Source organism: Hippoglossus hippoglossus, chromosome 7 (genome assembly GCF_009819705.1).
Source record: "Hippoglossus hippoglossus isolate fHipHip1 chromosome 7, fHipHip1.pri, whole genome shotgun sequence".
Classification (NCBI taxonomy): Eukaryota; Metazoa; Chordata; class Actinopteri; order Pleuronectiformes; family Pleuronectidae; genus Hippoglossus; species Hippoglossus hippoglossus.
In genome coordinates, this window is record NC_047157.1 from 16557074 (window position 1) to 16579789 (window position 22716).

Genomic DNA, 22716 nt, shown 5'->3' on the forward strand with positions numbered 1-22716 from the left:
TCAGTTTGGATGGTTAAGTTAAAGGGGACATAGCATGCCCATTTTACCACAAGTTGATATGGTTCCTTGGGGTCTTAATGAAATGTCTGTAACATACTTTGGTCAAAATACCACAAGGATCATATAAAACAGCACCCTTTTTACCCTGTATAAAACAGCCCTCCACAGAGTGACCTGTTTTGAGTGCCTGTTCCTTTAAATGCTAATGAGCCAGCTCCCCCCTCCCCCCTCTCCCCTCTCCCCCCATGATTTTAAACGATATAAATTACATATTTTATATGATATAAATTATCAAATATGCATCCCATACTTTGTATTCCCCTTCTGTTGTCCTGGAGTTTTAATTTTCCCAATCACATAATTAAATGTCCCCCTCTGCCCATCCACTACAAGTACACAAGCAGACAGACAGAGAGAAAGAGAGGGGTGGGGGGGGGCTATGAAGACCATCATTTACCCCCGAACCCCGACATTCAACGGGTACAACAACAAGCGGAGAAAGCAGAATCGCGGGCTGACCTTATATATACAGTCTATGGGGCTGACCAGCGGAGAAATGCTCGTCCCGTGTGAACAGCCAAGCGGCTGCGCGCTGGAGAACGGCGCTGCGCTGCCTCGCTGCGGCGCTTCCGCGTCCGGTGTACCCCGGCGTAACTACTGTAACCCGGCGTAACTACTGTAACCCGGCGTACAGTAGAGCTGAACACTGCGGAAGTCTTCCACACAGCTGGCAGTGTGGAAGACCGCTGCGAGGCAGCGCAGCGCCGTTCTCAAGCGCGCAGCCGCCTGGCTGTTCACACGGGACGAGCATTTCTCCGCTGGTCAGCCCCATAGACTGTATATATAAGGTCAGCCCGCGATTCTGCTTTCTCCGCTTGTTGTTGTACCCGTTGAATGTCGGGGTTCGGGGGTTACAGTAGCGCTGAACACTGCGGAAGTCTTCCACACTGCTGGCTGTGTGGCGCTGACACAAATTCCAGCTCACGCACGGGAGAGCGAGCGGTCGCTCCCGAGCAACTGCTGCAGCCTCCCAGTCCCAACGATCCAGACAAATGCCACATGTGAGTGAATCGCGGGCTGACCAGCGGAGAAATGCTCGTCCCGTGTGAACAGCCCGGCTGCGTGCTTGGGAACGGCGCTGCGCTGCCTCGCAGCCTCGCTGCCTCCGGTGTAAACCCGGTGTAGCGAGTGTGGGGGGACGGGGGGGGCGGCGACGGGGGGATGAGGTGGGGGGTGGGCCAAGACCATGTAGGGAGACTTCCAGTTCCTTGTTACGACACAAAACCCAGGAAGCGCAATCGAGTCGCTCAAGCATGACGTTTCTGACTTAGAGGAACTATAACAAAACGCGCGAGTGTTTTTTCCCCAGAGTTTTTGGGTTGGTAGACATGCCAGATACCCACATTAACCTGTAGAAGCACTAACAAAGTGGAATTTGCATGCTATGTCCCCTTTAAGGGTAAGGGGCTAGGAAAAGTATTACGTCAATGAGTGTCCTGACAACTATAGAGAGACGTGTGTGGGTGTTGCAGACCTGTATTTCTGTTCATAAACATCACACATAGTGCTTCAAAATCCAACTGTGTATATAATTACATTTTTTATTTATATTAAATGACTCTCACACAAACACACACACACACATACAGACACACACACATGTACGTCTCTCTATCGTTGTGAGGACACTCATTGGCATAATGCATTCCCTAGCCCCTTAACCTTAACCATCACAACTAGATGCCTTACCATAACCTAAACCTAGTTCTAACCCTAAAACCACATTTGAACCCTCAGACAAGCCTTTGAAATTGTGAGGACCAGCCAAAATGTCCTCACAACGTTAAAACTTCCTCACAAAATCCCATAACTATAGAAAGAGGCGCACACTATCACACCCACCCACCCACCCCCACACACACACAAACACACACACACACACACACACACACACACACACACACACACACACACACACACACACACACACAAACAAACACACAGGGGAGTGTCAGCCCGGATCTCGTCGTGCCGGCACCGGGAGGGGGCGGTAGTGTGCTCCAGTAGAGGGGGAGAAGGTCGCCAGAGGAGCCGGGCATGTTCAAACATATCCAGGCAGACCAGCCTGCCAGGCTCCGCGGATCTCTGTCCTCGGGTTGGATTTATTCACACAGATCATATGAGAGTAGGCTGCTGCCATTACCAAAGCCACCGCTATGCTATTCTTCTTCCCTGAGGGACACATATCACTGATCCTATAAGAGATGTATGTTTAACTGATTCATCCTGACGCACACCACTGCTGAGACTCTGACACTTGGCTCCCCGGCGTGGCCATGTCTCTCCCGGCCAAAGTGATGAGAGACGGGCAGCTGGAGAAGCGCAGCAGCGGGCTCCTCCAGCTGTGGAAGAAGAAGCGCTGCGTGCTCACCGAGGACGGACTGCGCCTGCACAGCTACAGGGGCGGCAGCGGCGCCGCTCCGGGCTCGAACGCCAAGGAGCTCCGCTTCGAGCGCATGGTGACGGTGGACTGCGTGGAGTACAAGCGCGGGCTGGTGTACTTCACCGTGGTCATGGCCACGGGGAAGGAGATCGACTTTCGGTGTCCGCAGGACGGCACGGCGTGGAACGCGGAGATCGCGCTGGCACTGGTGCGCCACAAGAACCTGGAGGCGGTGCAGACCGGCAGGAACAGACACCTGTCCACGGCGCACCTGGGCAGCACCGGGGAGGACGAGGAGCTCTGAGGTAAAGCGATTCCATATAGAGCGTAATCACAACACTACATTATTTCAAGACACGTTTGATTGAGACTTCACAAAATTATAGAGAACCCCAACAATCCCCATAAAGCAAAGGTGGAGAGAAAACCTTCTTATGGGGAGTAAGCTCTAGCAGAAGCAGTCTCAGAGTGGCTGGTCATGTGCCTCGACCGGTTGGACTGAGCAGAGAAAAATGGGAAAGAGAGAAGATGTGGGTGGAAGTGAAAGAGAAGAGAGATAGACCTGGAACAGTTCTCAATGGAAGGAAGTGAATGTAGCCCATAGATCTGATCAGGCTCCTCCGTGTATTTACTGTATTTAAACATATGTTATTACTTCTGAAGTTGGGCAGACAGAGTGTATCACACCCTCCCCCTGCTGGGATATCTCAGTACCAGCTCTCTGAGATTGTCAGTAAAACACATGTCAAAGCATCACTCCTCAACACCTTTTCTTTCAAGTCTCAACCATTTGCCATCAAAGATGTTGAAAACCCAAACAGTGCAGCAGTGGTAATCTGCCAGCTTTGTGGTTGGAGGGGTGCTAATAGCCGAAACAAGCCGGAGCTGTGATTGGATGGATGAAAACATCCAGTCTCCAGGGTGGCACATGACCCAGAGAGCTCAGGCCTCAGGTTTCACTTCTAAAGGTTATTTACAAGCGGCACTTGAGTGTTTACATGTTCGCCTGTTGAGTCAAAGTCACGTCAGTGTTTCCAGTGCTGTGGTCATTTGCCATTATTGCACCACAGTGTTCTTAAGACGCAAACTCACTCTAACTTGAGGACATAATTACGATGCAATGTGAGCCTCCAAAATAACATCTGCCGGCCTCTCCCTCACCAGGCACCCAAGTATTTTTAAACTGCACACACACACACACACACCCCCACACACACACACACACACACACACACACACACACCCCCACACACACACACACACACACACACTCACTTCTAGGCTACATCTCTCGTATGTAACTGGCATGAAGACGATCAAATGCGTGGTGTGAACTTAGCAAAGACTGCACCATATATTTGTTTTTAGCTTTTCAAAATTCCGGATGAAGTCAGTGGCATCACATGACAACAGTGTTATTTGTTGAAACTGGTCAGTGAAATCTCAAATGTTCATGAACGGCGCGTGTAAGTCTGAACTATGAGCTCACCGTCCAGGAATCCACAGCAATGCTTCCTTAAGAGAGCTGCAGTAGTCAAGTGCCCAAATTAACTTAGTGGCCGTGGTAACAGCGTGATATAACTCAACAACAAATGCAATTTGTAGGAGGCCGTCAGCTGCATCAGTGCACAATAATAATAATAATCTAACAACATGTGAATATTTAAAAAATCTGCTTCTCTTTGTCCAGCCTTCCTGTTCTCCTGGGTGTGGACCAGTCGGAGCGGAGATGGGTGGAAGACTCCAGATCCATCGGCATGATTCTGTGGCGCACGGCATGATGGGACGTACCTAGCAGCCATCAGTGAATATGGATTAATGGACCCAGAATGAGAGTTGCAGATGCTCCTCTTGTATTCCCATGCCATGAGTTTACTCACACTCAAACCAAGCATAGGATTCTGAAATACTGTCAGCATGAATGTGTTTTTTTTTCTGTCGTGAGCCCATTGCTTGAGGTCAATGTGGCGATCGCTGCATAAGGAAAAGAAAAAGATGGCGTTATCTGGACAGACACTGTTTACACCTGTGCCTTGACGTCTCAAACATGTCTTCTACTTTTTGGCCATATTCCCGCAGTGGTTTCTGCCGAAGCAGGAGTCACTTTGTTTCTTCAGTCTTACTTTTAATGGAAACACTTTGGCTTTGAAAAGGTTTTTATATAGACTGAACGGATCTGCATGTTTTTCTAAAGTTGAACATGAAGATTTGAGCTCATGTTTGTTGCACATTGTATTCTATATATTCTATTTGCAAAAACCATGCACAGTGTTACATGTAAAAAAACTAAAAGATAAAATAAATCTTTGCAGTTATCCCAAAGAGCTGATATTTCACTTGAGTTTGTATTTTTTGTTGACTGCTTTAGTTCTCCACAGGCGAGCGTATCATGTCTCTGAGAGCAAAACAGCTGCAGTTTATTTTAGGTTCAGAACATTAATTGCTAAGCTCATCTGTTTCCAGTTGTGGCGTAACCTTGTTGTTATAGCCTCTGGAAACTACACACACCCACACACACACACACACACACACACCCACACACACACAGTGGATAGGACTAATGAGTAGCTCTGTGAGCCTGAGGCACGTGTGCTCCAACATCCATCCACACATACACCTACAGGAGCTTATGTTTACACCCAGCATGCAATTCAGCAACGTATGTGCATCAGCAGACAATCGTTAGTGAGGAGTAGCGTATATTGTTCATTCAGGCTTGTGTGTGTGTGAGTCAAGACAAGAATATAAGAGCCAGTGTACGAGCTGTGTGCGGCAGTGGAGCTCAGCGCAGGTCAGGAATAAAGGGCCGATTGTGTGGCGACTTCTCTCGTTGCTGTGGAAAACCCCTATGCTGGCCACACCGAGTGAGTCAGCCACGGACCAGGAGCGCTGCAGGGAGCAGAGACACCCCGTGATGGATCAATGTGATGGACCAAACCGTGTGTATGTGTGCGTGTGTAGGTAGGTGCAAATACACGGGATACTGCATGTGAGGGAGACCCGTGGAGAAGCGTTGCGTGCACACGGCTGTGGTTACCAGAGTTTGTGTTCTCACACTCCTCAGTGGAATGTCCTGTCTAAACATCATAACCTCTGTCCAGGGTTTCTGGTTTTCTTAGAAGATAAACACAGACACTGACCTGCAATTTTTTTCATAAAGCACAGGCCAGTCCAGGGTTGAATGTTTGGACTTGTTTTTAAACTGATGTCACTGCAAATAGGACAATTCCCTTATTAGTTTATCAGTGTTTGTAGAAAGAGAAAAAGTGGGTGCATACTTCTATGACCAGGACTCAAGATAACTCTTCAAGGGCTTCAGCAAATTGAGTTGCTGTTTCAACGTTGCACCACTAGAGGCCTGTCTCTCCCCTGTAAAGTGGAGAGAAGTGGGTGAGGTGGCCCTCTCTGTGGTTTGCACATTTAAGGCTTCATATAATCTATTTGCTTTTTGATTAAATTAAACAAGATACATTTTTTCAGTTATCTTGGAATATGATGTTTTCATGAGTATGTGGATGTCTTTTTTTTCTGTATACACTGCTGTAATTTAGGCTTTCCATACTTAACATGCACCTAAAATACAGAAAGCTGAAATATATCATGTTCTTTTTTTCTGGAAAGTTTTTGGAATTTGTTGGACCATCATGTGTTTTGTTTATTTATTTTTTATGTGTAACATTCACACAACTTGTTCTTATTAATTATAAGAAATGTATGATAAAACCTTGAACTAAAAATTTGACAACTTGAAAAACTCACCCAAAGTTAAAGATATACAAGATATATAAGCAACAAAATAAGAACACTCTTGTGGGCATATGCATTAAAATAAAGTTGTTATGATAAAGTCATATGAATTGCATTATTGGAATTTGGTCATTATCTGCATTATACAACACCATCATTAATGTGCTCAGTACTTGTTGATGTATCTTTTACGGCAGTGGCCAAACTACCATATCACAGCATCACGATTGTAAAAAGCACAATGAAAAAACCAGCTCTGTACTACCTAACACCATAAAAACAACGTAAACACTTAACATACCTTGAGCTTTTGATTCAAATTTCAAAATGATGTATCAAATGCGTAGTTCTTACAGAAATGGAATCATAAAAATTATCCAATTTCTTTTTGTAGTTGAAAATAAACCACATTATAAAAACACTGATGTGATGTGTTGCAGATAAAATTACCTACAGGTGAACACAAAAGGTGACATCTGTATTGTGTTTTTTACATCATGGAACAATGCTATAAAAGCAGGTGGAAAAACACTTGATGATAGATAGAACACATGATAAAGAAACAAGTAACAGCAGGTTCCAAACCTGTGTTTTACATCTTTGTGGTGAGGCAACCTTTTCATTTTTGTTTGGGTTACAGACAACATCTTGATATTTCACTTTGTCTGTTTGCCCTAAGTTTTCCCAGGAGCCTCCCCGTAAGCATGTCTTGTATTTTGAACCGCCCTTCGAGATTTAGGTGTGGGTAAACAAGAGTCTACAGTCACGCCAGCAACTTGAGAATGTCAGCCTGCTAATTTGTTTAAATGATCATGTTTACATGCTGATGTTTAGTGGGTATGCTGTTTGCGAAGTAGCAACTAACACACAGTGTTTGTTAAGTGGAATTCTGACCCGAATCTGGCGCCAGAGGAAAAGTCAAGTGGACATCAAAGTTCTTTGGATGAAACTGTTGTGAACCAATAATGTCTCTTCAAAATTTATTAAAATAATATTAATAACAACTTTAATTATAGAGCATGTTACAAAGCGCTCTACAAGGGCAGCACAATAAAACAGACAGGTCATAAAATCATGAGCACAGCAAAAAGCAAGGGATCACAAACATTTTAAAAGACATACAATTATTTTAAATGATTCTTAAAAATAAAATAGAATTCAAATTCAGGTCAAATCAGGGAAGGCTCTCCAATAGAAGTCTGTTTTAGGGATTTCAAAGAGATCCCTGACTCAGCTCACCAGAGTTTTGAAACCCCCACAGCAAACGTTCTGTCCCTTTTACTTTTGAATCTACTATTTGGAACACACAGAAAACCTCTGCCCGAGGATCTCAATGTACGTGACGGCTCGTACAAAACTAAATAGGTCTGATATGTAGCTGGGAGAAAAGCCATGGGGAGCTTTAGAAGTAATTAGTAAAATCTATTCTAAAACGTACAGGGAGCCAGTGTAAATAGGCTAGAACAGAAGTGATGTGGTCATGTTTTCTGTACAAATGGAAGGGGGCTCGGAGAGTGCTTACCTCATCTCGCCATCTTAATGAAAATTAAAAACAAACCAAAACATCCTGGATCTGCCTGTTTATCAAGATCTGCTTTAAAATTGAATGGGTTCTTCCTTGGATCCTCTCACACCTCTGCACAGAATTTGATGGAAATCCGTTTGGCCGTTTTTTGTGTAATCCTGCTGAATAACAAACAGACATAACCTCCTCGGCGGAGGCAGCATCAGCGTTTCTTTCCCACATTTTGATTCATCTTCACTTCCCTTCTCAGGCCATCTTTGAGCAGCATGGAGGAACCCACTCCTGCCTGTGGTTCATCATCTGCTTTATCTTCACCCTCCTGTGCTGTGTGTGCAAGGCCAAAAGCTTCAGGCTTTATAATGGATCTGCGAGAGACAAATGGAAGGAGTACGATTAGACAGTAAGAGAGATGGGCTGCACTAAGAATAGCTTCCACTAACAAAAGAGAACCAGGGAGCCAGACAATGGGAGGTGCAGTTAAATAGAGGGACCCCAAACTCTGCTCATCTCACTTCTGTCCATCCTTCCTCTGCTGCTGCTGCTGCTGCTGCATCTCTCTCCTGCGTCTGACACTGGTAAGGTCCCTTCATGGTCTCAGAGCTTTTCAGGTGTGTTCTTCCTTCTCTATAGATTTTGTTTACAAGCTGAACGGCTGACAGTTTGAATAGATAGACACTTATCTGGTACAACCATAGATTTGTTGAATATTTGTGGATTTTAATCAAAATTTCATTTTTTTTTTATCTAATGGTTTGGGATGAATGTACAGTATAAATACAGGAAACACTGACAAAGATGTATAGAGCTATAAATGTAATATTCTTAGTAGCATGATTTCACTGTTCCAAAACCACAAACCAGAACACATCGATCAACAGTAAAAATATAAAGTATCTGGTTGAAATCTGTTGCCGAAGCAGGTCTGTTCAAACCGAAGGCTGACGTGAACTTTCCAAAGCACCTTTGGGTTTTAGTTTTTTTTTGCCATGCCAAGTTGGCTGCACCACAGAGGCTCATAAGCATCCACAAGTTACTGGCGGTAAATCCCTGATCCTGACTGGGCACCCCAGAGCAAAAATCGCCCTCCACAGCTGTCTATCAGATGTCCCCTGGTCTATTTGGGGAGACAGGCCACTCTAAATTCCTCTCTACTAGATAATCCTGAGGAGAAAGATGGGGATGAGGGATGGCTATCAGTTTGGAATTTACCTAATCCTGCTGGGGGCATATTTTAACCCCATCGTGGGGCGACGTCATTCACGACTCGCTAAATGAGAGGTAGGTGCAGAGAGAGCGAGGGTGAGATGAGGTGAGAGAAGGGGTGAGGGCTGTTAATTGCTTGTTGATTTGATAAGAGTGAATGAATGGAGGGAGAGGAGGGGTAAGATGGGGTGATGACAAAAACAAATTGAAAACAATTGAAAGATGGTTACTTAAAATACGGTTAAAAAGAATGTGACCCTTTGACCTGTGTCTCACTTTTCATGATATTTTACATTTTGTAGCAACGTAATCCAGTGGAACTTCATTCCACGGTCAGGAAGGTCTGAGTAAAGCAGAAGTCCAGTCACATCCATTTGCTTTGCACCTCCAGAAATGAGATTGAGCTTTCAGCTGCGCTTGTTTGTTAGTTTGCAGGATTACAAGTTACATGAGATGTTATGCGGGGCGGGGTCATGATCCCAGCAAGAACCCATAGAATTTTGGAGTGAATCCAGATCAGGGGGCAAACCCACATTTCATTTTCTTTAACACAACAACACGTTGGAGTGTTTTTTAACATTGTCATTGATTTCTTAGAGAATAATTCATGGAACTTGAAATATTTTGGTTGGTGCAGATCTAGTGAATTTGGTTTAATAGTTAAAGTCTATAAATCCATTATAATGTTTATACCAAACTCTCGTATTGATTTCAGGAGTCTTAGACCAGTGATTTTCAATCTTTCTTTTCATTTTTTTTGTCAGTTGTAATTCTTCAACCCTGTGCACAAATATTCATTCCCATATTTATCCACAGTTTTAAGCTAAATCCATTTATCCATTACTTTTAGGTAACTATTTGAACTGCTTATCCATCATTTTCATCTTTTTCGCCAGTGTATTCTTGGACATTCATTTTGTCATTGTATTTCAACCATTTAACCCTCATTTCTTCCTCCTATGCAATCTTTTCACATGCCCCCAAACAACTCCAGAAGCTACCTGATTGAAACAAAATCTTCTACAAAGTACTTGTACAGCAAACTTCCAATTCTTTAGCATTATTCAGAATTAAGACGCAGGGATTCTTCTTTTGTAAGTGTAGAAAATTGGAGGCCACAGGTGTCACAGAGAGACTTAACCAACAGGAGTGTAGGAGTCAATGTGAGAAGTTCCCCATGATTGACCTGCTGACAGTTTACATTATCCTGAAACTGACACCACATTCTGGGAGTGTGCTCAGAGAGAAGTGCAGAAAGATGACCTGGCGCTCCTAAAAGCTGATAAACAAACACGGACAACTGTTCAGTGTGTGTTTGTATCTAATCTCTGCTGTGTCTCCTCCAGTGAGATCTCATCAGCACGATGCCTGAGCATGTGTGAGTGATCCGCCTTTGTGTTCTTATTATAGACCATTTACTCATTCACATATAAAGAGGCACATGAAAACAAAATACTTTGACTGTTGTTGTTGTCTCTAAACTCTGCTCTTTCCTCCTTCTCCATTCTTCTTAAACAGACAAGAGGTAAGTCCTATCCACCACTGACTATCATAACATTCTCTTATTAGCAAAAATATTTAACAAAAGCACTTTAAATTATTTGTATTGAAAGCTGCATGTGATGTATTAAATCCTAACTGTGTTGATGATATCCTGTTTTCTTTTTACCACCAGAGGAAACCAAAGATCTCAGCTTCAAGGAAGCTGATGCTCAAGGTAAGAGCTCAAGACTTTATATTTTCTATTACATATTTTTAACCAGAGGAGGGCAGCAGAGTCCATGTCCTCTGCAGCCAGACTGTCATGTATCTAAAAACAACAGCAATGCGTCCTGTAATACATCATACACTTTTTATGCAGAGTTTGATGGTGGCAAAAGCCAAAGAGGAACTGGAACAGGAGATCCTTGATAAAGAGGATGAGAAACACAAGTATCTGGTAGAGAGAGCTCCTCCTCTGAACACCAGTGGTCTGAGCCAGGGACAGCTACAGGTAACTCGTCCTTAACTTCCCATGATTCCCTTATTATTCCCACCAATCACTCATTCGCTCACCTGAAGTCCAAAACCAGTACAAGCTGCTCAAGATGCTACATCTCCCATACACCTGCAGGTGATTGTTATTGATCCAAGCTGGGACACTGCTGCACCACATTACTCTAAAAAATCAATGAACCTCTCTGTATGTGTTTCTAGTTCAGCTGTTTGTATATGCTTCCAAAGTAGAGCTACGTGATGGGCCAAAAATTATATCAACATTAAAAAGGTTGTATCAACCCTACACATTATTATTTCTTTTAAGTTTAAAGACTGTTTTTTCGCTCCTGAGTGAAGGTTGTGATTTTAAACTCTTCTTATTTTTTGTTTTCAAGTTTTATTTTGTAAAAACCTGAAGCTTTTCCAAATGCACAAATGTGAAGTCGCTCTAGAAATCAGCAAAATCCGTGATTCTCAAAGTGTAATTCTCACAACAGTATTTTTTATCTTTGGTTGTGTTTTCATCATGTATACGTAGGATCTCTGCAGAGAACTCCATTCCAAAATAGATGTGGTGGACGAGGAGCGATATGACATTGAGGCCAAAGTCATGCTCAACAAACGTGAGGTGCGTGTACAGTATCATTTAATTTCTACTTTTAGGATTCAGCAGAATTGCCATAGTGAGACTCGACTTGTTTTCATCCCTGGCGCAGATTAAAGATCTGAACATCAAGGTGTTGGACCTAAGGGGGAAATTCAAGAGGCCTAGTCTTCGGCGTGTTCGTGTGTCTGCTGACGCCATCCTCCGTTCGCTGCTGGGCTCCAAGCACAAAGTGTCCATGGACCTCCGAGCCAACCTCAAGTCTGTCAAGAAAGAAGACACTGAGAAGGTGTGTGCAGACGTGAAAGAAACACAAACACACACAGAGCAAACTGCATGCACCTTCCTTTTGGCAGCTGTGAAGTTTCAGACACACAAGACATCAACACTAAGAGCGCCACCTGAAACGTGTGGTTATGTGTGTGTGAAAGGTGTGTTTGAGATACTGAGCAGCAGGTCAATGCAGGGCGGTGACTGTGTGTGTGTGTGTGGGTGTGTGTGTGTGTGTGTGTGTGTGTGTGTGTGTGTGTGTGTGTGTGTGTGTGAGGAAGTACACAAAACAATGATCCCATTGTACACAGAAGAGTAGCATTTGTGACCGTTTCTGCTCACTGGTCAGTGTGTGTGTGTGTGTGTTTGTTTGTGTGTGTGTGTGTATGTATGTGTATGTGTATGTTTGTGTGTGTGTGTTTGTTTGTTTGGAGCTGGAAACCAGTTACACAAGTACAGATGTGCTGTGTTCTCATAGGGAACTCCCAGGTGACCACATTGGTCTCAGAGGTTTAGCACAACAAGAACTTTTTTGCCTGCTCTACTTTTGTCTCTTAAAAAACAACAACAAACACTGTTCTCATGCTTTCACGCCACCTCTCACTCCATCTATCTATCTGCAGAAGAGGCCGGTAGAAGACAGTGACTGGAGGAAGAATGTGGAGGCCATGTCAGGGATGGAGGGGAGGAAGAAGATGTTCGATGCTGCTAAAGGTCCCGCCCAGTGAACGTAAAAAGGTGGGCTGGTCTCACGTGAGAACCAGCACTGCTCCTGCATCTGATGAATTGGTTTGGTTACAGTTTTTTGCAGCGTCTGTCTCATGCGGCCATCATTGGGTATATGCTCCTGCTAGGACGTCCCCGGACTCCCACAACTATTTTCTTCTCTTCTGTTTGCTGTTCATTGATGAGGTGTTAAAAGGACTATATCCATGTACAGTGTCATGTACAGTTATTAAAGTGTTCTCACAACTGACACTGCACCAGAAATCCCAGGTAGTTTGGCTTCCTATGTACAGAAATGCCAAAATGTGCATCTGGTATCTCTGATAGAAGAATGTGGATGGTATCGTGATCTGGTCAAAATTATGTGCACAGCTGTATTTACATGAAAACACACACAACAATAAAAAAACACAAATTTAATCAAATTATTTGCTGTGTGGTGTTTCTGTGGAAATGTGTGGATAGTGGTCACAGTCTAGTAAAATAAGAGGATGTAGATATTGAGGAAATAAAGTGCAAAACACACAGGTTATATTGTTGTGCTGTTAGCCACCACTGTGGAAGAAGCATCTGAGTATTGCCTTGTATTTGGGCCGGACTCAGGCCAAGGACCCAGGAGAACACTAGGTCAGAGAAAACACCTGTGGCCCAGGTATTTGCCAGAATAATGTCAATATCTGAGGAATAACTACTAAATCAATTAAGATTTTTTTACAAAATTCATGGTTTTCACAGTTTTTCGTCTTTGGAGTTAACAATATTAGTCAGTTAAATATAAAATATTCTTACCACTATTGGATTTTTTTAAAACAGAAATTCATGATTCCCAGAGGCTACAGCTTAATCACCCTGTAGTGAATCATCTTTACAACTATTGCATTATTAAGTGACATCACATCTAATTCCACTAACAGGTCAACATTTTTATCTGTCTACATCATAACATGAATGAGTGAACCATCAGTCTCAGCTCTACTTAGTGTTCAGTGTTAATTAGCATGTCTTAGCACGCTAACCTGCTAAACTATGATGATGAACATGGTAAAGATCACATCCGCCAACAAAACTCAACCACTGTACTTGTGGATTGTTGTTTTATATCACATGGATGTAGAATTTATACACAAAACTGAAGTCGGACTGGAAATGTACAACAGAGGTTAGTTCATGTTAAGCTGCATATATCAGCTGCTGTGTCTACCAGCTGTCCACTGCTGTAAAACACTTGCAGTCTGTTTTGCATGCTCATAAAGCTCCCTCTGAAAAGTGCATCCATAACCGCACTTCATCTATTATCACCTCCTCCAGGAAGATAAAAGAACCTGAAGAGACATTTTCATGTGTGGAGAGAAAAAGTGTGTTTCCCTTCCAGTTACTGTACATGGTCAGCTCTTTAGGACTAATCTCAGGGTTAGGTACAGTAGCACATATTTACTGTAAACACTGCCAGGGCGTGCCTTGCTGATTTGGCCAAGAAGTGACACGTGGATTGTTTCAGTGAGATTGTATCTTCAGGATAAATGCCATTATTGTGTGAGTGGAGCAGTCTCATGTTTTCACAAATGCACGAAAGAAGCTTCATTTTATTAGCTGTCATTATAGCTCACTCTTTTAATGGCCTCATGATCTGCACAGAATATATAGCAGGCACATGCGTGGCATAAAGTCATGAGGGTGTGTGTGTGGGTGTGTGTTGGACTGGGTCTGGGTCAGAGTCCTACACACTGGGCTCCATTACAGAAGGTGTGGCCTCCCAAAGCAAAAGCAAACAGTCTGAGTCACACTGTAAAGAAACTGCCCCAAACTACAGAGGATCAAACCCCGCCGGACAAACATAAGTTATTTTTATTCACACATCCAATTACATTGACATATATTAAAGAAAAAACTAATGTTTCGCATTTCATTTTGTGTATATCAGCTTTGTGTACATGTTTTATTTTTCAGTGTTGAATTAAATTATTGCAATTAAACCTACACTTCCAATATGCATTAGAAAAAAAGCTGTGGGTATGATTTATCTTTTACCTATTTAATATTTTTGTGTCGTATAGGCTACACATCCAGAATGTCCCACATTAGTGAAATCCTTGATTCAACTGTTTGAATTGAATTTGACCCTATCTATTCTAATTTAGAAATTGCTTCACCACACTACATAAAATGTATTCAGTCTTATTTATTACTATACAAATCCTTGAATCGGAGTGACTGTACTATTATCATAACTACCACACTACTACCATACAAGGACACACCACTCTCTCTCTCTCTCTCTCTCTCGCTCTCTCTCTCTCTCTCTCTCTCTCTCTCTCTCTCTCTCTCTCTCAGGTGGGTTGCTTACCTTGTGGTCATGTGACTCCACCGGGCTAAAGGTGGACTGCTTTGTGTTTCACATTGACTGCCGCCCTCAGTGCCAGTCAGTCGACTTTCTCCCGCCTGTGAGCAAAGCGCACCTGGAAACTGTATTTATATATATTATCACTTTTATTTCTTTAGTTCACTATGTCCATCAGTCGGAAGAACTGGTCGGCTCTGTCCAGGTGAGTGTTTGCTGAGTTTTCTGCCACCTGAGGTTGAGAGCAGCTTCTAATGGAGTTTGACTTTATTCACTCAGCTGGTTTTATTCTTGCAGCCAAGCCAAGTGGTCTAAAGCAAATGTTCTAATAGTTTTAAGGGACTAACACTATCTGTAATCAGTAGCCTATTTCATTTAGTGTCATCATTCATATCACTTCAGGCATTTCAACCTTTGCTGAGAAGTTTGAAAAAAAAAAAAACGTGTTTATTTGTAACTGACTGTCTTAAACTTGAATGAGTCAGATTTTCTCTGCCTCGTAAATCCTGTGTTGAACACAGGTCGTGCATTATAATAGAATGAATAGTTGCTTTAAAGCTGCTTTGACAAGCAACCAACTGTGACTTTGCTCATAAACCAGTGGATGAACAAGTAAAGCAGGTTTTGTTTAACGGATATCACAACCGTTACACACGACTAAAAACAGTTGAATGACTGGACACTGTTTTACATTTGCATCTTCATCTTTCTCAGGCCTTTTCTTTGCCACTTTGCCCTTTTGTTTTAATTCCTGTCTTATGTCCAAGTTTGCTGATTATGATTTCCCATGTGTGGGTTCTGACTCTGACTCTATATTGACTCTCAGCCTGGCACGCCAGATGACGATGGAGGACCAGGAGGAGGTGGAGAGGGAGAGGAGGAGGAGGGTGAAGAGCTCCAGCAGTCCCGCCGACCCAGAAGCACCTCGAGACACGCCCACCAGCGGCAGCCCCTTTGGGACAGACTCCACAAGTGAGACGTCCCAGGGCCTCAGCAGGTTATTCTCACATCTTAATGAAACTGAATTTATTGATGTAGACTATCTGGAGGTGGATTTATAGACTTTCTGATAACAACTGCTGTTGCTACATGTGCGTGCTCTGCTTTTCATCTCTCCGCTTGTTCCCCCACAGCTATTGCTACTTTTACAATTATTATTTTCATACTCTCCAACCCCCCTTTTCTGTTTCTGGTTTATAAAATGGCCAGAGGGTTGGGGCTGTTTAAGAATTATTTTTCTTTGACGGTAGTCCTTTTAGTGGTTGGATTTCAGAAGCAGGGAGAGAGGATTATTGATGCTTTTGCCCTTTGGGAGTGTGTCATCTGTATACTTGAACAGAACACCTGATACCATGCTTAGAAAGTATGACAAGCTGTCAGAGACACCAGCAGCTGAGTTCCTGGAGCAGAATCACTCTTCAAAGAGAGAGAGAAGAACTGTGGAGGCTTTCATGAGAGAAACCTGATCAGTCAGCAATGACAGGTTCTTTCACCTCACTCTGGAGAATATCCATCATATATATATATATATCGCTTATTCACATGTGTGTATTTATCTCCAGCGATGAGCAAACCCAGCTGGACTTTGTGGAGATGCTGCGGGTTCGTGATGAAAAGCGGAGGTTGAGACACGTGGAGACACTGAGGCGACAGAAGGAGGAAGAGGAGGATGAAGCAGAGGCTAACAGCGGAGGAGGAGGAGGAGGAGGAGAGGCCAGGGTGGAGCTCCTCGGGGACGCGAATGAGGAGCAGGGCAATGTGTTTCTCCCTGTGAGAAGCACATCCCAACCACAACCACTCCCAAAAACAGCCTCTGACAGTCCCAGCAGCAGCAACACCAGCACTGACATCACCAACAGACAAGTAAGACTGGAGTCACCCAGTACCCATCAGCGAACTTTGAACATTGTTACAGTAATCACAACAAGTACCACTGGAAGCCTGCCCAGAGGCTGATTGGTCACTTTATCACCATATATGCATGTATTCAAATCACACCACATCAGATATATATGAACATATCACCTTTGCATATTAGTTCTCTATATTTGCATATTTCTTTCCACAGCATCCATGCATTATTTGGTTTTGAGAAATTTACAAAAATGTCCCAAAACACCCTATCGCCCCATGTTAAAGAAGCAATGTGTAGAGTTTATGATCTCTTTGCAAAAATGGGATATAATGCTCATGTCTATTTAGTAACTGTGTAACAACCCCAAATTAAAATCAGTTGTGTTTTTCTTATGTTAGAATGAGCCTTATACAAAAACATTTTAAACTTCCCTGGAGGTGGAAACAAATCAAAGTACAAATGAGGCTGATAGAAGTGTTGTTAATCTTGCAAGTCCATATGTATAAACAAGCATTTGTCTTAATATACATTTAGCTTTAGCCCTGATGGTGGCGCTAAATGGCACGTCTGAGTGATTAGGATCCTTCTGGTTGGAACCATGAATGTCTGAAATCTGGGAAATCACCAAAATAATTGTGATTCACCATCTGGGCACATTGAATGTCTGAGCAAAAATTCATGGCAATGCTTCCGAAAGATATGTTGAGATATATCTGGAGCACAGTGATCGACTGTGAGAGCGATTGAGCCGAATAGACCCCGCTCATTCAGCGTGACCTCCCCTCACAGAGACACAGACAAACCTCACCAAAACTGTGAATGCCACACTGAGTCATACAGTGTCACCCTGAAGTGAAGTTCCTCACAGTTAACTGAGACCACACACAGACTCGTGTTAATCATTTTCCAGATTCCACAGCAACAACAACCTCTTTCACTTCCAGGAAAATATTATCATCATGTTCTGTAAAGATGGACAGATGAATGGAAAGAGCACATTGGCAGCACTGTTTTGATGAACAAATTCAAAGAGAGGCAGTATTCGATGTTTACAAGCTATAAACGGCTTTATTTCTTATATTTTCTTTGAGGATATGAACAGAATATTGAAATAATACAATAATACAATTTGAGGAATGATATAATACTGATGGAAAGACTGTTTGTTTATTCATCTTCTGTTATTTTCCTAGACTAGCACTATCGCGGTGTTCATGCAAATCATCTCATAAACTTTGATAAGACGTGCTTAAGGTCATAATTCACAGTTGACGTTTTATTACAGTCACAGGCAACTTTAATTCAGCATATCTTTAAATGAGGCCATCACTGTGCTGCCTTACGTAATGCAAGGTGTGCCTCAGGTGGCCCCGTACAAAAGCTCGTACACTCTGTGCCAACGTTGATTGTCTCTCCTGTTTGTTTCTTTGTTAGCCTGAAAATGGCAAGTCGCCGAGGGAAGACCCTGATCCCACGACCCAGTCCACCCGAGCTCGCAAGTTTGTCAGGTGAACAAGCTGAATTTTCCACTGTCCTTGTTGTTGATTGGTCATTTTGAATGATCAAAGACAGATCATTTTTAAAGATAAGATAAAGGTTATTGAGGATTATGGAATATAAGCAGCATAGGAGGGTGGAGCAGGGAAATAACAGCCAAAGGTCAAGTAAAACTGATAATACTGAATGTCTATTCCTTAAATAATCAGCTGTATGAAGTAAATAGGAGACATATTCATTTCGATTTAGACGTCAAATCTCTAAATGCTAAGTTAACATTTGCTGACATTCTCAGTTGACCTTTCAGTTCACTGTGGTTTCTGCTGTTTCAGTTCTGTGTCCATCTCACTCGACAAGAGTCCCTCCATCTGTGGGCGCACAACTCCCATGAGCCCTTGCTCCCCGACGGCCCCCCGGTCACCTCAAGAACACTGGCCCTCACCCTGTCGGAGTCCCTCACCCACGGGAGCTCAGGGCCCCGTTCCGAACGGACACACTCAGGAGGTATAACACAAACACACACACACACACACTGTGGGATGGCACCATTTACAACATAACTACATCAGCTGCATGTTTTGCTTTTCAAAGGGCTGAAAAGTGCTGATGCAGCTGCTCGATAATTCAATAAAACAACAGCGCCATCTGGTGTCCTATTCTTTGTGCCAATAGTAACTAGCTATTGGCTGCATGGTTATAACCTGCAGCAGGCACTTACTCATCTTTAAGAGTAGAGAGGAGACTGAGACTTGTTCAAAACTGATCCTATGACGCAGTAAAGTCTAATTTTCTTTTTGTTTTACTCAGGCAAACAAGAATGACTCTTTCTCCAACGGCAACTTTGAACAGGCGACCAAACCTGCTTTGGTCAGACAGAGTTCCAGGACTATATCTTTCAGGGTAAAGGCTTCTACCCCCCCCCCCCCCCCCCCCCACACACACACACACACACACACACACACACACACACACACACACCCACACACACACCCACACACACACCCACACACACACACACACACACACACACACACACACACACACACACACACACACACACACACACACACACACACACAATGGCGATGTGTTCTCAAGGCAACGCCAAACATTAACTTTTGCCAATTTGACTGTTAAAACACTGTTTAATCTTGCATCACCTCTATCAGTTCAGGATGATTTGCGTGTGCCTCTCAAGCATCAGGCTCATGCTGCTACCTGAAGCACACATGTACCAGCTGTGACTGCTGACTGACTGCTTGGTTAACACCCTGACACATCACAAGAGAGAGGTTACGGACATTTGGATGACTGGTCTGCTGACAAACACTTTTTCTTTTACTCCTGGTCCTCTGCAGATGATGAGGAAGAAAGAAGAAGATAGCTCACCCCTGCAGAGGAGGTAAGGAAACACATTTTTCTTTAATTTGAGTTGCTTTCGATTGTCTGTCATTTCTTAAGTAGAAATGTTTTCACTTTGTTTCAGTGCGAGTGTGAGGGTGGCAACCAAGAAGTTTGAATCCAACACAGTAAGACAACACTGTAATACTGTAAATGACTAACTAACTAAATACATAAATTAAAAAATACATAAATAAACCCATAGTTGTGAATGATTATAAGATCACTGCTCTAGATTATTGGCTTTAAAGTAGGATTTATAATATTTCATCACATCTGCACCTTGAACAATAAAGGTCTCTTTTAAAATTGTTAAAAATATAACACGTGTTGGGTTGGATTAGTGCATTTCAGTGTTAAAAATATTAAAATATTATTTGTTGCCTATATATGATTTACTATCCATGTGTCTAACATTATGTTCACTTGGGTTTGGACCAGGGCCAAAAGGAAGATGAAGACAAATCATCGTCTTTCGAGAGAAAGTGAGTTGATTTTGTGTATTTCTCTCTTTTAGTCAGTAAGTGAACACAGCTGGATAAGTTCATACGTGTGATCTGTTTTGTGCAGCTCAAGACAGAGGATTTCCTCCAGATCCATCCAGGAGAAGATGGAGAAACTGGCCCAGGCTGCACAGGTCAGACTCTGAACCCAACAAATATCTCACTACTCTGCATCAACTGTCAGCATTACGGTACAACGGTGTTTTCTCTGCCTCCAATTTGTGCATAGAAATCGGACACACTGCGATCTCCAGATGTGACGCAGAGGACCCTGTTCCTGCTGGATGAGGTGTCCAGGAAGAGAGGGCTCTTTGAGAAGGAGCAGCAGGAAGCGGCCCCCACCGGCCCTGGGGGCTCCAGACAGGTACAGTTAACGCTCACTGTCATTCTTATGTTCAGTGTTACTATTCAAAAATACCCAACTAACAACAAGATTGATAAACACACAAAATACTATTACTTCTACTACTACAACTACTACTTCTACCAATAATAATAATGTTCCAATTTTTTCTCATCTCCGGTGACACCAGGAGTTTCAGAGCCTCAAGTCAGGAATGTCGCACCGTATCAACCGCTGGCTCAACAAGACCAATCAAACTGGGCCTTCACACAGTCCCACTGTACGGTCACCTGTCTACTAAATCTGTCATGTCAAATGTTATGAAAGTACAACATGCAGCAGCTAGAGGGCAGTCGTCGGCTTTCAGCAAAATGTGTCTCAGTGTCATGAAGTTTTATTTTTACTCCGGGTGTTTATTTTTGAATAGTTTTACGTTGTACACATGTAGAATGTGGTCAGGTAGCTCTCACTGAGATGGAGGATAGTAAACTCTGATCTGCCTCATTGTGGTAATGATAAGATTCCTAATTAAAGCAACTATTATTAGTTGTTATTGATATTAATAGAAAATCCTACTTTTTATTCTTACATTTCTAATTCTTATGCTGTTCTGTTATTGTGGGGGTTATTTGACTTAATCAGAGTTATTGTCTTACTCCTGTTCACCTGACTATAAAAGTTTTGTAAAGAAGTTATTGCACAGATTCAAATAAGTCTATGACAAACACAGATTGCTGTTTGTTTAACAGTAAGAAATCTACGGCTATAGTTACACTGACATCAAAGCAAGACCTTACTGGTTATTCTAAATGAATCTGAGGCCTGTCAGACGCACCTCTTGCACCTCTGCTTTGCTGCTGCATCAACTGTGAACTACCTTTTATCTTAAGGCATTCACATATTTTTTTTCTATTTTCTACTTATAGGACTTGAGACACGTGGACATCACCAGTAAGAGGAGTGTGTTTGAGAATAGAGGACAGGATGGGGGCTCAAAAGTCCACTCAAAAAAGTGAAGGATGCTCATTTATGTTGTCCAGCAGGTATGAATGCTGTCCCACAGATAACACACAGCACGACTATGAAAACAGTTGTAACATTAGCTAAGTGAAGGCTTAACTCCATATTTAAATATGGAAGAGAAAAGTATTTCTTCAGGAATAACTTCTTGCCTTTCTTTGCCGTACAGGACTGAGAAGATGGTGAGAAGAGATGAAGAGAGGTGGAAGATTACTGAATGACTTCTTCAAGCTTTATATGTTGTTTTGTTCTTCACTAAAAAATGCATGAGGGAGACAGGAAAAATTAAAAAAGAGTCGCAGCTTTACAGGACGGAGAAAAGAAGGAATCTGCTTTTAAAGTTAGGCTTCATGCTTTCTTAAACGTTGACTTTTAAAGTATAAATTGGTCTTTTTTTGAACATTGAATTAAATAGTAGGAGTCAGGAAAAGGAGTAAAAGAGGATGAGAAAAGAAAAAAGGGGCAGTGATGTATTTGTTTTATTTGCTGTAACTTTCTGTAATTTTTCACGCACTTTAAACAGGTGAAGGTTTTAAAGCAAATGTTTATTGAATTACACTTGTAGGAATTTGGTCTGATCTGCCAAAACATAATGTCCATTGTGTTTGTGTGCCCTTCAGGGAAGGAAGGTGTCTGTCTAAGTAATAAAATGTTTTACTACATGTGGCTGCCATGAATTTATTTTTACTGCCAACATGACTTATCTCAGTGGAGGGAGGATGTAGATAAGAGTTGTGTGTCTGGGTTTTGTCAGTGGCAGGGGGCCACACATAGGCGAGAGAATGTGTGAGTGTGTGTGTGTGTGTGTGTGTGTGTGTGTGTGTGTGTGTGTGTGTGTGTGTGTGTGTGTGTGTAAGTGTGCGTGTGTGTGTGTGTGTGTGTGTGTGTGTGTGTGTGTGTGTGTGTGTGTGTGTGTGTGTGTGTACGTATGTGTGTGTATGTGTGGATCATTGTCTGTGAGCAACTGCAGACTTATCCGGGTATTTTGGCACCGCTGACACACACACTTGGTCACACAGGGGCCTTTTTTGGGAATGGTGATAATGGAGAGTACATGCTATCTAAAAAGTTTATTAATAACACATCAAGGGGTCCTAAAGCCTCTCCCCCCCCCAACGCAGTGCGTCCCTTTGCCCTCTGAGGCTCAACCTCACCTTCCTGTCAGAGAGAGCGAGGACCTCTGCTGCACATTGAGCGTCTCTTTCTCCATCTGATCCTGAGGTAAGTTTCACTGATGGGTGTGTGCAAGATGATAAAGTTGGAA

The 22716-nt window shown here is 42.8% G+C and overlaps 3 protein-coding genes across 6 annotated transcripts; all 3 read left to right on the forward strand.

Moving 5' to 3' along the window:
• The first annotated feature begins 2024 nt into the window (after positions 1-2024).
• On the forward strand, positions 2025-4767 carry phlda3 (pleckstrin homology-like domain, family A, member 3). Its single transcript, XM_034589450.1, has 2 exons — positions 2025-2748; positions 4134-4767. The coding sequence occupies exon 1, from the start codon at positions 2337-2339 to the stop codon at positions 2745-2747; it is 411 nt and encodes a 136-aa protein (XP_034445341.1). The 5' UTR covers positions 2025-2336; the 3' UTR covers position 2748; positions 4134-4767.
• Positions 4768-4961: 194 nt separating this feature from the next.
• tnni1a (troponin I type 1a (skeletal, slow)) lies at positions 4962-12838 on the forward strand. Of its 4 annotated transcripts, XM_034589433.1 has the most exons (9): positions 4970-5404; positions 7966-8290; positions 10265-10296; positions 10437-10443; positions 10594-10635; positions 10780-10911; positions 11434-11523; positions 11612-11788; positions 12393-12838. In XM_034589433.1, exons 3-9 carry the CDS (start codon positions 10283-10285, stop codon positions 12495-12497), a joined length of 567 nt encoding a protein of 188 aa, XP_034445324.1. In that variant the 5' UTR covers positions 4970-5404; positions 7966-8290; positions 10265-10282; the 3' UTR covers positions 12498-12838. The 4 variants fall into 4 exon arrangements, with proteins under 4 accessions (XP_034445322.1, XP_034445324.1, XP_034445325.1 ...); XM_034589434.1 differs by lacking the exon at positions 4970-5404 and having other exon boundaries at positions 7533-8290; XM_034589431.1 differs by lacking the exons at positions 7966-8290; positions 10265-10296 and having other exon boundaries at positions 4962-5404.
• Positions 12839-14834: 1996 nt separating this feature from the next.
• lad1 (ladinin) lies at positions 14835-22114 on the forward strand. The gene is made up of 14 exons (XM_034589407.1): positions 14835-15038; positions 15660-15830; positions 16396-16696; positions 18123-18196; positions 18518-18689; positions 18993-19085; positions 19544-19587; positions 19672-19714; positions 20028-20071; positions 20157-20223; positions 20319-20453; positions 20623-20712; positions 21359-21475; positions 21622-22114. The coding sequence occupies exons 1-13, from the start codon at positions 15001-15003 to the stop codon at positions 21446-21448; spliced, it is 1362 nt and encodes a 453-aa protein (XP_034445298.1). The 5' UTR covers positions 14835-15000; the 3' UTR covers positions 21449-21475; positions 21622-22114.
• Positions 22115-22716: the final 602 nt, after the last annotated feature.

What these genes read in the sequence shown, in the direction of transcription:
- phlda3 (XM_034589450.1), top strand. Translation starts at nt 2,337, where the DNA reads ATGTCTCTCCCGGCCAAAGTGATGAGAGACGGGCAGCTGGAGAAGCGC.
- tnni1a (XM_034589431.1), top strand. Translation starts at nt 5,292, where the DNA reads ATGCTGGCCACACCGAGTGAGTCAGCCACGGACCAGGAGCGCTGCAGG. An exon ending in CAAGGAAGCTGATGCTCAAG is followed by an intron (nt 10,636 to 10,779) that starts GTAAGAGCTCAA and finishes CTTTTTATGCAG; the next exon opens with AGTTTGATGGTGGCAAAAGC. An exon ending in AGAAAGAAGACACTGAGAAG is followed by an intron (nt 11,789 to 12,392) that starts GTGTGTGCAGAC and finishes ATCTATCTGCAG; the next exon opens with AAGAGGCCGGTAGAAGACAG.
- lad1 (XM_034589407.1), top strand. Translation starts at nt 15,001, where the DNA reads ATGTCCATCAGTCGGAAGAACTGGTCGGCTCTGTCCAG. An exon ending in CTGACATCACCAACAGACAA is followed by an intron (nt 16,697 to 18,122) that starts GTAAGACTGGAG and finishes TTTCTTTGTTAG; the next exon opens with CCTGAAAATGGCAAGTCGCC. An exon ending in CGAACGGACACACTCAGGAG is followed by an intron (nt 18,690 to 18,992) that starts GTATAACACAAA and finishes TGTTTTACTCAG; the next exon opens with GCAAACAAGAATGACTCTTT.